The sequence below is a fragment of the Vulpes vulpes genome, chromosome 13 (assembly GCF_048418805.1).
Source record: "Vulpes vulpes isolate BD-2025 chromosome 13, VulVul3, whole genome shotgun sequence".
Taxonomy (NCBI): domain Eukaryota; kingdom Metazoa; phylum Chordata; class Mammalia; order Carnivora; family Canidae; genus Vulpes; species Vulpes vulpes.
In genome coordinates, this window is record NC_132792.1 from 96,027,431 (window position 1) to 96,042,640 (window position 15,210).

Consider the following 15,210-nt stretch of genomic DNA (forward strand, 5'->3'; position numbering starts at 1 on the left):
GGAGACCCAGGATCGAGTCCCCCGTTGGGCTCCCTGCATGGAGCCTGCTTCTCCCTCTGTCTGTGTCTCTGCCTCTCTCTCTCTCTTCTCTGTGTATTCTCATGAATAAATGGATAAAATCTTAAAAAAAAAAAAAGTCAAATGCATACATTTTCTTCCACTATGTTTCAGAAAATAAAATTTTCATCGATTCAGGTTTTAATATTCTAGATAAATGTTTTTTAAACTTTGGCAGTGTTGATGAATTGAGGGAAAGATGATCAGTTATTCCTTGGTATTTGCAACAGGTTTCTGTCTTTGGGAGACTCCATATACAGAGAGAAAAATCTAGAGCCATTTTATTAATACTGGTGGTTCATTTTCAGAAAGCAAACAATGGCAATGACCGTAAGAAGACTTCTCATCAAAAAAGATTCCAGGGGCGCCTGGGTGGCTCAGAAAGTTAAGTCTGCCTTCGACTCAGGTCATGATCTCAGAGACTGGGGATCAAGCCCCATGTCAGGCTCCCTGTTCAGCGAGGAGTCGTCTTCTCCCTCTGGCTCCCCCAACCCCAGTTCATGCTGTCACTCAAATAAATAAATAAAAATCTTAAAAAAAAACCAAACAGGATTCCAAAAGACCTCTTTTGCAGAAGATTTTGATTTGTGTTTGCTTTTTAACTTTTTCTTTTAAAAATATCCTACATCCTCTTAGGTACATAAAATAGTATAATCAAGTCTCATGTTTCTGTATGCCAGCCTTAAGTCATGGCCAGTCATACTTCAGCTCTCTTTTAATACTCTTACCTCAATTTGTATTTGAGGCAAATCCCAGTCATCATTTCACCCATAAATACTTTCGTATGCATCTCTAAAAATATTTTTTAAATGTAGCCATACCTAATAAATTAATAATTCACTGATATAATCAAATGCCTTCGATGATCATTTATCTGATTTTTTGCTTTTTTTTTTCTTTTTCATGAGGAAAAGCTTACATACACTGAAGAGTGCATACATTTATGAACATCACTACTACTTAAGTAACTACTTAAGCCCAGATAAAGTTATAGGATCTTTCCAGCATTGCAGGGCTCCTACTCAGTCAGTAATCACCCCTCTGACGACAGAAGTCAGGACAGTGGTTATGAACTTTATATCAATGGAATCATATGCTCTTTTGTGTCTGGCTTTCTTCACTCAACATTGTCTATGGAATTGATTCATGTTGTTTTATTCAGCAGTAGTCTGTCCTTCCTTGTAGCTGTGAACTACTCTATTTCGTTGAATGAATATACTGTAATTATTCGATCCATTCTGCTGGTTCCAGTTTGAGGCTATTATGAATACTATTAACCTGCCATACATATCTTTTGAGGGCATACTAATTCAGTTCTGTTGTGTGTGCATATATATATACTGAGCAGCGCAGTTACTGGATCACAGGGTAAGCACATGTTGAGCTTTCATAGGTATTGCAGGGCCACATAGGAGAGTGCTAGTTATTTTACATTCTCATTAACGCTTGATATTGTTAGTCCTTGCAAGTATGGCCAAGCTGATGGGAGAGTAGTGGTATCTCACTGTGGCTTTACTTTGTATTTCCCTGATAAACAAAGTGTTTCCTTTTCAGCACTTTTTAATAATTACCTTGTTGACTTTAAGATAAACTCTTTTGTGTCATGCCTATTAAAGACTTTTGCCAGGGTAGTCATTTTTTACTGATTCATGGGAATTCTTTATATATTCTGAGGATGTGCTTTTTGTTGGATAAGTGTATTTAATTTTTTTCTCTTAGTCTGTGATTTGTCTTTTTAAATCTCTAATGGGTGAACAGAAATTCTTAATTAAGTTTTGATCTCAGGTATCCAGCTTTGTCATTGTTCCTCACATTTGATTTGGCCATTTTGTTTTTTCTTTCCCATGTAGATTTTAGAATCAACTTTTCAATACACACACACACACACACACACACACACACACACAGATTTTGCTTTGGATTGCATTGAAGTTACAGTTCAGTTTAAATGAAATTAACAATACTGAATTCCAACCCATAAAAATTGTATATCTCTGTATTGAAATTAGTGGTTTTCAGTTCAGGTTGATTTGCCCCCAGAGGATATTTGACAGTGTCTGGAGACATTTTTGTTGTCACATCTGTGGTGGAAGAGTGGCATGTGCTACTGGCATCTTATAGATAGAGGATAGGGATGCTGCCCAACATCCTACAACTCATAGGACAGCCCCCATGAGAAAAAAATATCTGACCCAAAGTGTTAAGAAACCCTGGTCTTTTATTTTATTTTATTTTTTTAGTAATGTTTTGAGTTTTCAGTGCAGCAGTATTACACATCTTTGTTAGATGCATCCTTAGATAATTAGTGATTTGGTGCTATTGTGATTTTTGTTTCATATTGTAATTGTTACTGGTTTGTATATATGTGTTTATGTGTGTATGTGTGTATATATGTATATAGTTTGATGTGTCTGTGTCTTTAAGTGTCTGTTGTATTTTATACCTTTTATTTCAGAAATTCTTTTTCAGTTCTTTTATCCCCCCATATACTTTTTTTAGTGTTGCTGGTGAGTCTAAGATTTTTGTTCTGTGGTATCCCATAGCTTGGATATTGCTGATTATATCAGCATGGTGGTATTTAATATGTTCCTTTCTCTCTATGGTCAGTGCCCATATCCATTACTCCATTAGGAGCTGCAAAATGAAACATTGATTCTATCTTTGCTTCTCATTTATTATCCCAGGATATTTATGTAAAAAGACTGCCCTCCCACCCAACTAATTCATTAATCTGAGTCCTTAGAGAAAAGACAGGGTAAATGGTTATTTCTTCTCTTTTGTTAAAATCAGTTTCCAAAACAATGAGTTGGTTCCTTAGGATCTTCCATATGCAAACAGGGAGGTGTTTTTTTTTTTGTTTTTTTTTTAATTAAGAGTACCATTATGAATTTAGAGTTTAATCTTATTTGAGGTTTCAATCCATTGCTGTTTTTACCCTCATAAGGGATTAGATTGTTCCATGTTTGCATAGTGGGAATATCTTTAAGAACCTAATATAATTTTTAAGCTTCCTTGCTTTCTGCTATATTCCATGCTCCTCTTGAACATTTCTTACCCTTGACCTGGAATCAGCCATTTCTTCAAGAAGCCAGTCTCTTTTACCTAATGTATTAGAGAGGGTGCTGGGCATGCTCAGTGCTACTGGTGGTGTTATTTCTAGGCTTTTTCAGTAGACAGAAAATATGTATTTTTTTAGAGATAAAACCAGTAAGTTCATATTCTAGACTATAGGATTTTTAATTAACTTCATTCTTTTTCCGATGCACAAAGCCCTGAGTCCTAACAAACACCAACATACCTATGCGTTGCTTTATCACAAACTACATCCCCAGCAGCCTTAGGATGACAATACCAAGTTGACTGGTGAGAATATGATTACTGAAAACAAATTTTTTGCCATCTTCTACGGTCTGTTTTTAAGGGTATTTCATAATAAAAATGCACTGTCAGATTATTATGTTGTAATGTCACTTGGAATAGTTCTGTGTGGTTATTTTACCAGCTGGATTTGCATTAATTTTACATTTTAGGGGTCGCATTATTAAAATTTGATATTATGGGCAATATTTACATAGTTCCGAAGTCTAAACTACAAAACAAAGTACTAAAAAGCTTTGTTTCTATCCTTGTTTCTTCTTCTCTATTCCTTATCTCACCTTGTTAGGTATCCTTTTTTTTTTTTTAAATGCATAGGTTATTCCAACTTTTTTTTCAAAATTAGCAAATTGTATGTATCTTTATATATATATATATATATATATATATCCTTCCTTCTTTTATTTATTTTTTTAAATTTTTTTTATTTATTTATGGTAGTCACACACATACACACACACACACACACACACAGAGAGAGAGAGAGAGAGAGAGAGAGAGAGAGAGGCAGAGACATAGGCAGAGGGAGAAGCAGGCTCCATGCACCGGGAGCCCGATGTGGGATTCGATCCCGGGTCTCCAGGATCGCACCCTGGGCCAAAGGCAGGCGCTAAACCGCTGCACCACCCAGGGATCCCTCCTTCCTTCTTTTAAATAAGGGAGGTTTATACCATCTAATAAATTTTGCTTGTCCTCACCTCTGTTCACTTTTATGTCTTCTAGTATTTAGGAAGCTTTGCATTTTAGTTCTTTTTTTTTTTTAAGATTTTATTTATTTATTCATGAGAGACAGAGGCAGAGACACAGGCAGAGGGAGAAGCAGGCTCCACGCAGGAAGCCTGATCCCAGGACTCCAGGATCGATCCCAGGACTCCAGGATCACGCCCTGGGCCAAAGGCAGGCTCCAAACCACTGAGCCACCCAGGGATCCCCTGCATTTTGGTTCTAATGCTTACCTTTATATTCAGTCTTTACATAATACCCTCACTGCCCTCCTGTTTGGTTCATCATTTATTGGTTCCCAATATGAGCATATTGAGGTGAGCTAGGAGCCTTTTCCTTCTCTTTTCTTAGCTTCAGCTTTAAAGTAATACTTGTATTCTTTGGGAACATCTCCAAAATGAGTAAGTTTTATGTAGAAACACATCTGTGGGCCAAAATAATCAAGATGAGATAAATTAACATAGGCTTAAAAAGTCAAGTGAAACTTGTTAAATTCTTAAAACACCAGGTCTTTGTGCAGCATATGAGCGAGTGTGTGTTTATTGATCGGTTTATTATACCACGTACACTGTCTAATGTACCAGATGCTGTGGAGTTTGCAGAGACTGTACATCGGAGAGGGAAGAGGGTTCCCACTGGGCTGTTTTTTCACCTATGTGAAGTACTGAGAGTGAGGCTAGGATACCATGAATAAATAATAGCCTTGGCTCTCAGAAACCTAATTTTAGTCAAGAACAAGAAGCACATATAGCAACACCAGGCCCTGGTTTCAGCTGCTTTCATTTTTCAGATGACCAAGTAGCTAACATATAAGCAAGGAAAGGGGAAAAGCCATACTCGTCAGGGCTTAATTAAAATGTTCCTGAAAGGCAGGGTTCTCTGTCTTTCATTCCTTCACTGATTCATAATTGTTGAATGCCTGTTGTGTGTAAGGCATGATAAGGAATAAGAGGCAGAAAATGACATCCTAGAGGGGACAGTATAGGCAAACCAAATTAGGTTGAGAGGCTGTCATGGTATGTCCATGCAGAGCTGCGGGCTGGGAAGATTGCCATCTGCTCTGCTGCAGAGGAGGGATGGCTGACTCCACAGTGTTCTCTGGATGCCCTGCTTCAGCCTGCTTATGGACGTGAATGCTAGCAGGGCATTCCTCACTAATGAGTTGATCTTCCTGCTTTTTTTCTTGTTAGTTTAATATCCTTATTAGGTGAGGGTAAACAAATTATTATTCATTGTAGAATTTGAGTAAGTACTAAATAGATGGGGAAAAATGTAGCAAAAAGCTAATATTCCAAATAAATCAGGTTCCTTACTGCGTCTTCTCCTTCCCTACTCCCTCTACTCTCTTTCTCTCTCTCCCTCCCTCCCCTCTGCCTCCAAGATGAAAATGGATGTGCATACTGTTTGACTCAGGAATGCCATCTCTAGCAATTTATCCCAAGAACGTATTTGGACTTGTCTGAAGAGATATATGGACAAAGATGCTCATCTGATACACACATTGGATATATGTGTATATGTACATATACATATAAATGTGCATGTCCTCCCCACTTCCACCCCCAAACACACACTCCCTTTGGACCGAAACTAAATTTCCGTAGGGGATTGACTAAATGCATTATTCTTTCCTTTTTTAGGATGACCATATGCTATCTACATAATTAAAAAATCAGTAAAGTTATTTTTCTTTAAGAAGGCAATTACCATTTGTTTTCTCTTTTAGCACAATTTATAGAGATTTAGATTTTGTTCTGGTTGTAAATTTGAAGTGGAAAGTTTATATTCCTTATCTTTTGAATTGGTAGTTTGATTTGGTTTCTTTTTGGCTTACGTATGTAATTCACTAATGACTGTATTACGGTGGGAGAGTGTCTGACTCTAGGGAGGCATTCTTGAAGTTCTTTAGATGGAATGAGTGAATTTGCAAGGTTGGCTCTGATAAAACCCTCTGATCTACTTTAAAAATGGTATTTTATGTGTGTAAAGTTTTGAATATATTTTGCATTTTTTAAAATGAATATTAATCATCTTCTCTTGGTCACGTGTTTGCAGATGTCAGGTTGGTTTACTTAAAGCAATCTCTTGTTATAATTTGACTTTCTTGTGCACCTTGCTTTGAAGAGTTGGCCAGGTTTCTCTCCTCTTCCCTTCCCCTTCCTATTTTTGAGAGGAGGGGAGAGAAAGGGGATTAACGGCAGAGGAAGAGGGAATCTCAAGCAGGTGCCACTTCTAGCACAAAGCTTGGCTCAGGGCTCAATCTCATGATGCTGAGTTCATGACCTGAGCCTAAATCAAGTCAGATGCTTAACTGACTGAGCCACACAGGTGCCTCTTTCTTAGTGTAATTTTATCAGCTTTAAGACCTTACTGTCTGTCCAATTATTAGGAATCTATAATGATCCTAATATATCAAATGTTTATAAAAAGTATACATTAAAAATAATTTTATTTTGTTTCCTTAACAGAAATCATAGCCCATTAATGAGTTTCGGAGCCAGCTTCGTCAGTTTTTTGGTAAGTTGGTATGGGGAGAGGTATTGGTGTGAAAGAAACAGGTATATAAAGTATGTCTTAAAGTTGCTAGCTGTATAAATACAGATCTTTTTATTTTTAAGATTTATTTATTTTAGAGAAAGCATATGCTCATGCAGGGTTGGAGGGGGTGGGCAGAAGGAGAGAGAGAATCTCAAGCAGACTCCCTGCTGAGCAGAGAGCCTGATGTGGGGCTCCATCTCATGACCCTGAGATCATAACCTGAGTCGAAATCAAGAGTCGGGCACTTAATCAACTGAGTCACCCAGGCCCCCCTATCGATACACATCTTTTAGCATTTAAAAGTGGAATAAAGTTTTGCATATCAATCAAGACCTATGAGATATCTTGTATTCCTCAATGTAAAAAATAAAATGCTGGGGATCCCTGGGTAGCTCAGCGGTTTGGCGCCTGCCTTTGGCCTGGGGTGTGATCCTAGAGTCCTGGGATCAAGTCCTGCATTGGCTCCCGGCATGGAGCCTGCTTCTCCCTCTGCCTGTGTCTCTGCCTCTCTCTCTCTCTCTCTCTCTCTCTCTCTCTCTCTCTATGTCTACCATGAGTAAATAAATAAAATCTTAAAAAATAAAAATAAAATGCTTATACTTTCCAGAGTACTGTTTTTCCCCAATTTTTTTAAATAAAAATAAATTTGGAAAGACCTTTCCAAAAAATAAAACTGCATTAGCGATTTTTTAAAAAAAGATTTTATTTATTTATTCATAAGAGACAGGCAGAGAAATAGGCATAGGGAGAATCAGGCTCCCTGCAGGGAGCCTGATGCGAGACTCCATCCCAGGTCCCAGGGATTATGACCTGAGCCAAAGGCAGACGCTCAACTATGGAGCGACCCAGGTGTCCCTGCATTAGCAGTTAAAAAAAAAAAAAAAGGTCAGACTTTGGATACTAAAGGTTTGCTCTAAAATTATTAAATATGGACTGGAAAGCAAGTTAAATTAGCAGAGCTGAAATTTATTAGTTACTATTAAATTTTTAAATATTAGTATTTAGGAATTGAAGGAATAGGTTACAGTTAGGTGTTTAAAGTAGAAAATTGGATGCTCTTTTCCAGAAATACATATAACATCACGTATAAATCACTTTCAAATACATAATTTAAAAAAGCTATCATAGAATGGTAAAATAGCAAATGTGTGTGTGTGTGTGTGTGTGTGTGTGTATTTACAATCAATATCGTGTAGAGATCAAGTGAGGTAAAATAGAAAAAACATTTGGATTTCAGATCTAGGAAGATGTCCACAAACTGGTATGTCCTGTGCAGGCTGCCAGTGCCCAGCCTCAGGTACCAGGCCAGCTTCTGGTGACATGATTTTCATTAAAACTATTTATTTCCTCTTTTTGCCAGGGGATTCAACACAAATTTTTAAGGCTTGCTGTTGATAAGAAAACATAGCATCATTGGACTTTACGGTACTCTGTGGAAATCACATGAGTACCCACTTAACTACAAAGGCAGTGAGGGTTGGCTGGGTGGAGGAGAAAGGTGGGGAGAGAAACTGTGGCAAGGCTGGAGTCTGTTTGCCCAGCAGTGGGGTGCTTGGGCAAAGGTGGCTGTGATCTAGTTTGGCTACAGGGGGAGAGTATATTGCAGTCTTACCAAGGAGGAGGCCTCGAATGCCAAGGGGAGGGCTTGCTGAATGGATAGGGCATGGTGGAGAGCCAGCTCCAATGAGTTCTTTAAGCCTTCCAAGAGCCAAGTGTCATGTCTCTGCTGCTATGACTCATCCATAACCTCAGAAATCTCCGTTCCACTGGTGAAAGTATCAGGTTTTTGGCAGAGAAAGGGTTGCCCCTACCCAATCAGATATGGCCTGGAAAAATCTACCAGGCTGTCAGTGAAATTTTTCATCATGGACAGTGTTATATAATTCCAAATAAGAGAACCCATTGAAATTGCTGTCCTTGAAAAGACTGGTGTTTTCCAAGACCTACCTACTAGCTGACGTTTCATTAGCACAGTACTTGATGGAGCCAGGGGTCCACGTGTGGGCAGCATGAACTTTGCAGTGGGACACCGCTATAAAACCTGAGTGAGGGATCCCTGGGTAGCTCAGCGGTTGAGTGCCTGCCTTCAGCCCAGGGCGTGATCCTGGAGTCCTGGGGTTGAGTCCCACATCAGGCTTCCTGCATGGAGCCTGCTTCTCCCTCTGCCCCCCCACCTCTCTCTCATGAATAAATAAATACAATCTAAAAAAAAAAACAAAAACAAAAACCACCTGAATGAAGTGGACCAGTCAGAAATTTTACAGGGCTTTGGTTACTGTGTTCGATAGCAACAAAAAAGGTCATAGAACAGTAATTGCAAGAACCTTTATTACCCTCTGTTTTTTTCATGTAGGTGTGATCGAGGTATATTCTTTTTTTTTTTTTAAGATTTTATTTATTTATTCTTGAGAGACAGAGAGAGAGTCAGAGACACAGGCAGCGGGAGAAGCAGGCTCCATGCAGGGAGCCCGACGTGGGACCCAATCCTAGGTCTCCAGAATCAGGCCCTGGGCTAAAAGGTGGCGTTAAACGGCTGAGCCACCCAGGCTGCCCGGTATATTCTTATTTTATATTGAGATTATAGTCTTTGGAAATGATTAGGGCTCACTGTAACATTCCAATTCTTTTTACTTGCAACAAATAATTTGAATGTTTTTTTTTTTGTTTCTCCTAGCTTGGGGTTTTGTTGTAATAAATCACCTAAATTTTCCAATGCTTACTGATTCATTCATTCTTTCCTTACTTTTTTCTTGGAAGAACGCCATGATGACATTTGAAGAAGAAAAAATGCAGTTGGCGTGTGATGACTTAAAGACGACAGAGAAGCTGTGTGAAAGTGAAGAGGCTGGAGTAATTGAAACTATCAAGAATAAAATTAAGAAGAATGTAAGCACTGAGTCTTTAGGTTGTGAACAGAGTGCCACTGACTGAGATCATTGCTCACTTACTTGGTTTTTGATATTTTGGCTATGACAAAGCACAATGTGTGTTTCTCACATGTTTGATTATGTAAAATGTATTTTTTAAAACCATAGAGCCCCACCCCCACCTGCCCCATCAGTCATCAGAGCCATTTGGTGCATTAATTCTTTTGCCTTCTTAAGATTATCTTCTTCCTTAATGGGCCATGTGCTAAGAGCTTTTGTGATGAGACTTTCGTGCATATATAATTCAAATATGTTGCATTTTGGCATAGTTGAGGGATCTGGCTATTTATCTGATTTTTTGCAGGACTTACCAGCCTTTGGTTACAAATAAAGTCAAAATAACATTGTATTTCACTTTCCGTGATTGTGCTTTCACCTTTCAGTGCAAAAGTCTAGTCTTTGGCAAGGCATCCTCCTACCCTTGATAATTCTGGAGTGCCCAGGGGTCTTGCAGGTGTTACCTGTTGAGCTGACAAACCAGTCAAAAGCTGTTTACAGTCCTCAAAAGCTGCCCATCTTTTCTTTGGCTCCGTTGTGTCCAACTTGCTTCATCTCTGCTCTTGCTAATGGTGTCCACCATGAGGAAGCCACTCGGGCCAAGAGGACTGGCTCCTGATGGTCCAGAAGGGCCAGAGGTCTCCTTGATGACTCTTTCTGCAAACCCTGCATCTGATCAGGGACAGAGTCCTGTTGCCTCTCTTTCTAGAATACCTCCTGAATTCATCCACTTCTCTCCCCCTCTTGCCATTTCCTTAGGTCCACCATCATCCCCATTTGCCTACAACAACTCTCACTGTTCTCAGATTCATTCTCCAATGATACAGTGTATAAAATGCAAATAATATGTTGCTGGCTTCATTTTCGGTGTCCCTGGCCCCAACCCTTGCCATTACAGTGAAGTCTAAACTCCTTACAGTGGCTGACTTGGTGCTTCCTTGTTCTTTGCCTAGAATGTTCTCTTCCCTCTTGACCTGATTCCTACTCCTTCTTTAGGTAGGCCTTCCTAGATCATTTTCTCCAAGGACACTTGCCTGAGCCCCAAAGCCATGTTGAGTAGGTTTCCTACTCATCCCCGTAGTATCCTGTACTTGACCCTTCAGAGCACTTAACTGCATTACATGGTAATGAGGTCAGTGTTCCCTCATTAGACTGTAAGTTATTCATATGTCTGTCTTCTGTATCTAATTCTATGCCTAACACATATGTTAGGAATTAACATTGGTAATGGGTCTTTGCAATTTAAAAAGCATTTTCACATACAGTATCTCATTACCCCTTCGAACAACCCTACACAGTAGATGTTATTACAAAGAAACAGAAGCACTAATAAACTGGCATTTGCCTAGGCAAAGTAATGAGTTCTGGGGCTGCATTTGCAACAATAGTGGCCATAATAGATTATGTTAATCTAGAAAAAAGGAAAACAGTTCATTCTTTTGTGTTTAGTAAATATGCTATTGTCGTATTTGCAAAGATCCTATCAGTTCTTATGTCACTGTGAAAGCCCATGAAAACTATGTAGCTTATCTTGTTCAGGTTCACTTTGTATTAAAAATGCAGTATTCTTTATCAGAGCAAACTTTTTAAAATTACAGACATTCTTTATAATAAGGACCAACATTTTATAAAAAAGTGTTTTTTAGTTTTACCTTTTGCTTCTTTTATAGAGGTAGTAACCTTAGAGGTATGGCTTAAATTCTGATTCAGTTCAGCTCTTTTCTCCTTCACTAAAATGTATCCGTTTTTGACCCTCACATCTCAGTTGTGTGCACATAGGGAATGAACCCCAGTGTTCATCCTACGTGAACAAAGGTAGATGGCTGCAAAGTGGTTTTTCAGGTTCTCTATTTTGGGGAACATTTTCTACCTTTAGTAATTTTTATTTTGGATAGGTAAGAACTTAAATTGTTTTTTAAAAAGGTAAAAGTCTGAACTTCTATGTTGACTTTCATGGTTTCCCACAAGCTTGATTGTTCTCACTCAGAATATTTGTCTTTGAGTTGCAGTGTTCTTCATCCTATTGTAGATCTCATGGGAATACAGTATAAATTTGGTCTTGGCTTTCAGTGCACCTGTCTTTCAGTTCCTGCGTGAAGTTCTTTTGCACAGTAAAGTAATAGTTATTTGGATAGTGTCTTGTTCGTGGGTGTGATTTATCAACATGTACTTTTCTTTCCATCAAACAGGTTGATGCCCGAAAATCTGCCCCCTCTATGGTTGATCGGCTTCAGAGGCAGATAATCATAGCTGACTGTCAAGTTTACCTGGCTGTGCTCTCGTTTGTAAAACAAGAATTGTCAGGTATGCCAAAAGCATTATTTTTAATGGCTTTCAACATTCAATGGACACAATAGGTAATGCCCCCCACTTTTTTTTCAATGCCTCCTATTTCAGTCTTTGAAAATATGTGATGCCTCTTTGGGGGCATGGTATGCATTTTTAATTAGGAAATTGAAACCACAAGTGCTTAATGTGTATTTAGGAGAATAGTTTTATTACTTTTTTTAAAAAAATATTTTTATTTATTTGAGAGTGGGAGAGAGAAAGAGCATGAGCAGGGGGAAGGACAGATGGAGAAGCAGACACCCCACTGAGCAGGGAGCCCTATGTGGGGCTCCATCCCAGGACCCTGGGATCATGATGTGACCCGAAGGCAGACACTTAACTGACTGAGCCACCCAGGCATCCCCTAGGGAAATAGTTTTAGACTTGAAGTCAGTGTTTCATCCTTTCCATCTCAAGATAATGCTGTCATAGAGAAATTATCAGTGCCAGATAAGTGGATCATACTTTTCCTTTGTGAGAATAAAGTTGTGAATAACCTTTAAAGTGAAATATAACTAGTTTAGATTAAATTTTTGCAGGAAATTGTTATTGAGGGCCTGAGCATATACCAAGTATTTCCTTACGTTCTTGAATGACCTACATTTTAACAACCTTCATAGTAAGGGCTAGAAACGAATTTCTTAATTTGTTTGTCCAATACTGTTGTTTTCTAAGATTCTGTAGCTTTGATATCTTGAGTGCTGTAGACTCAAATCGAGCCTTTAACAGCTTCTGTAAGACTGTGTTTAACACAGACACCCGTTCTTTCCTGTATGTGGTGATCGGTCTGATACTGCCAGGAGAAATTTGCTTCTTTGGCAGATCAGATTTACTTGAAAAAATGAAAATTCAAGAAAGAAACCAACTAAAACTCAAAATCACAAAAGCATTTCCTTCCAAACCTTAAATGAAGGTCTATTGCTGCTAAGTTGTAACATACACTTTTCTTTCTAGACTGCCAGAGACCACTTTTTCTCTCTATTCTCTTTCTTCTGCCTCTCTCTCTCCTTCCCTCCCTCCATCTCATCCTTGAGGATGCTTCTTTCTATTTGGCTCAAGTCAGAAGTAGAACTTAACTTTTATTTTGACCTCCAAAATTTGGACTAGAACGTATCCTTCTTTTAAAATATGTTTGCCTTTTGTTTTGGTTCAATGGTTTATGTTCTTCTTGCTAATCCTCTTAGGACTTGCCTGATACTTAAATGGTTGAGGGCTCATAACTCATGTGTTATTTCAGTGATGCATCAACGTAAAATCCCTCACTTGAAGTTCTACATTAACGTATATATTAAAAGCAGCAGAGTTGTTGGACTTCTTGGGTCAAGATAGGATCTCTGGCATTTTCTGTGATCTTTGCACTCCTTTTTTCTGACATTCAAGAAGGACTTTTTAAAGGAGCTAATTTTAGCCATTAGGAGAAAATATCCGTCTAGAGAGATGGATAAATCCAGTGTAGGATTTATATATAATGTTTGGGGAATCAGGTAAAGGGCATCTGGGAATCCTTTGTGTTAATCTTACAACTCTTCTGTAAGTTTGAAAGTACATAAAAATTTAAAAAAATTTTGCTCACTCATTGGTCTATTCCACAAATAATTACTGAGCATATGTGATATGCTAAGCACTGTGTTAGATGAGCACGCAGGCTATGCTCCCTGCCCTCAGGAAACTTCAAGTCATCAATTCATGCTATTTATTTCTAAAATTATTATTCCGCTTAAAAATCCCTGAACGTTACTATAGAAAATTTGGAAAATACAGGGGATCCCTGGGTGGGTCAGCGGTTTGGCGCCTGCGTTTGGCCCAGGGCGCGATCCTGGAGTCCCGGGATTAAGTCCCACGTCGGGCACCCGGCATGGAGCCTGCTTCTCCCTCTGCCTGTGTCTCTGCCTCTCTCTCTCTCTCTCTATGTCTATCATAAATGAATAAATAAAATCTTAAAAAAAAAAAAAGAAAATTTAGAAAATACAAAAGGGTTAAAAAAGAAAGCAAGTCCTCTGTTACCACTTGGAGAAATCCTTCTTTACTGCTAATGTTCTATGTTTCTCTTTATTTCTTTTACAAAATGGAATCTATAGTGCTTTGTATCCAATTTTTCTCTCTTAGATTGTATTACATAGCTTCTCTGTTACTCAATTTCAAAATATTAAATAAGAACATAGTAGTTTTTCATATGAATGTGCCATGGGTTATTTAACTGATTGCTTTTGGACATTCAGATGTTCTTTGCTTTGCCTTTTTTTTTTTTTTTTTTTTTTGGTTATTGAGGTCAAACCTATTTTTATATTTTATTAATAAACTTATTTAATAAATTATTTCATAACCTTTACCCATTCTCCTAGTAAGTTGATGTTAATCAGTTATTTAATCCTATTTATCATAGATATTGAACAGGTTTTTCCTGAAGCCATATAATTTAGTGAACAGTTATTGGTATTGAAATGAAATTCTGACAGACGTAAATATATATAGTGTCCGTTTGCTTTGTGAATATCTCCATATTTGTTTCAAACAAAACATAGCCAAAAATGCACTTCATTAGCCTTTTAGAAACCCACTGGGTTATTAAATGATAAAAAATTAATTTTGTTGGGATCCATTCCTTAGAAAATTCTTTTGATGGATAATTTTCTTGGAGAAAAGCTGTCTTCTTGGAGATGTTTGTTATAGGAGCCCCTTCCCCACCCAGAGTGGGTGGCTCAGAGGTAGGCAGGAGGGCACACACTTCCCTGAGCTCCAGGTAGAGGTGAGTCTGTGAATTTTTAAATACTTCATACTTTTAAAAGAACTCTTGTGCTTTCTCTCATTGGAACTTCTTTAGAATGAATTGTCCTATCATCTCTCTTCATTTTATATACTACTTTATAAATATATTTTTAATTTACTCTGTTACTGAGGGCTGCTTGTTGCTTGCTTACTTGCTTTCCCCCCCCAATAAGCATATATTAATTACTTTCATAACAACAAGAAGCTATTTTTAAAACTTGTTTTATGGCACTTACCACCTTATTTTGTTTCCTTTATTTTTTTGAACTTGAAGATAAGCCCTACGTTGTACTCACCTTTGTATTCTTGGCATAGTATATGCTCAATACATTTTCTTCAAGTGAATTTACTTGCTTTATTTTACAGGGGAGGCAGTAGAGGCTGCATGATTTGGGTGAGGTTGAACAGTTGACGTAGCTTGTCAGTGACCATAGCCCAGGCCTAAGCCATGGATTTCTTTTCTTTTTTAAAGAGTTTATTTATTCATGAGAGACACGCA

At 38.1% G+C, this 15,210-nt stretch overlaps 1 protein-coding gene across 1 annotated transcript in view; it reads left to right on the forward strand.

The window, feature by feature from the left end:
• Nucleotides 1-15,210, forward strand: part of TTC39C (tetratricopeptide repeat domain 39C) — a 110,995-nt gene that overhangs the window by 40,693 nt on the left and 55,092 nt on the right. The window contains exons 2-4 of the mRNA XM_072735103.1: nt 6,624-6,672; nt 9,451-9,579; nt 11,807-11,921. Of these exons, the coding sequence (XP_072591204.1) occupies nt 6,624-6,672; nt 9,451-9,579; nt 11,807-11,921 (293 nt within the window). The remainder of the gene's footprint in view (nt 1-6,623; nt 6,673-9,450; nt 9,580-11,806; nt 11,922-15,210) is intronic.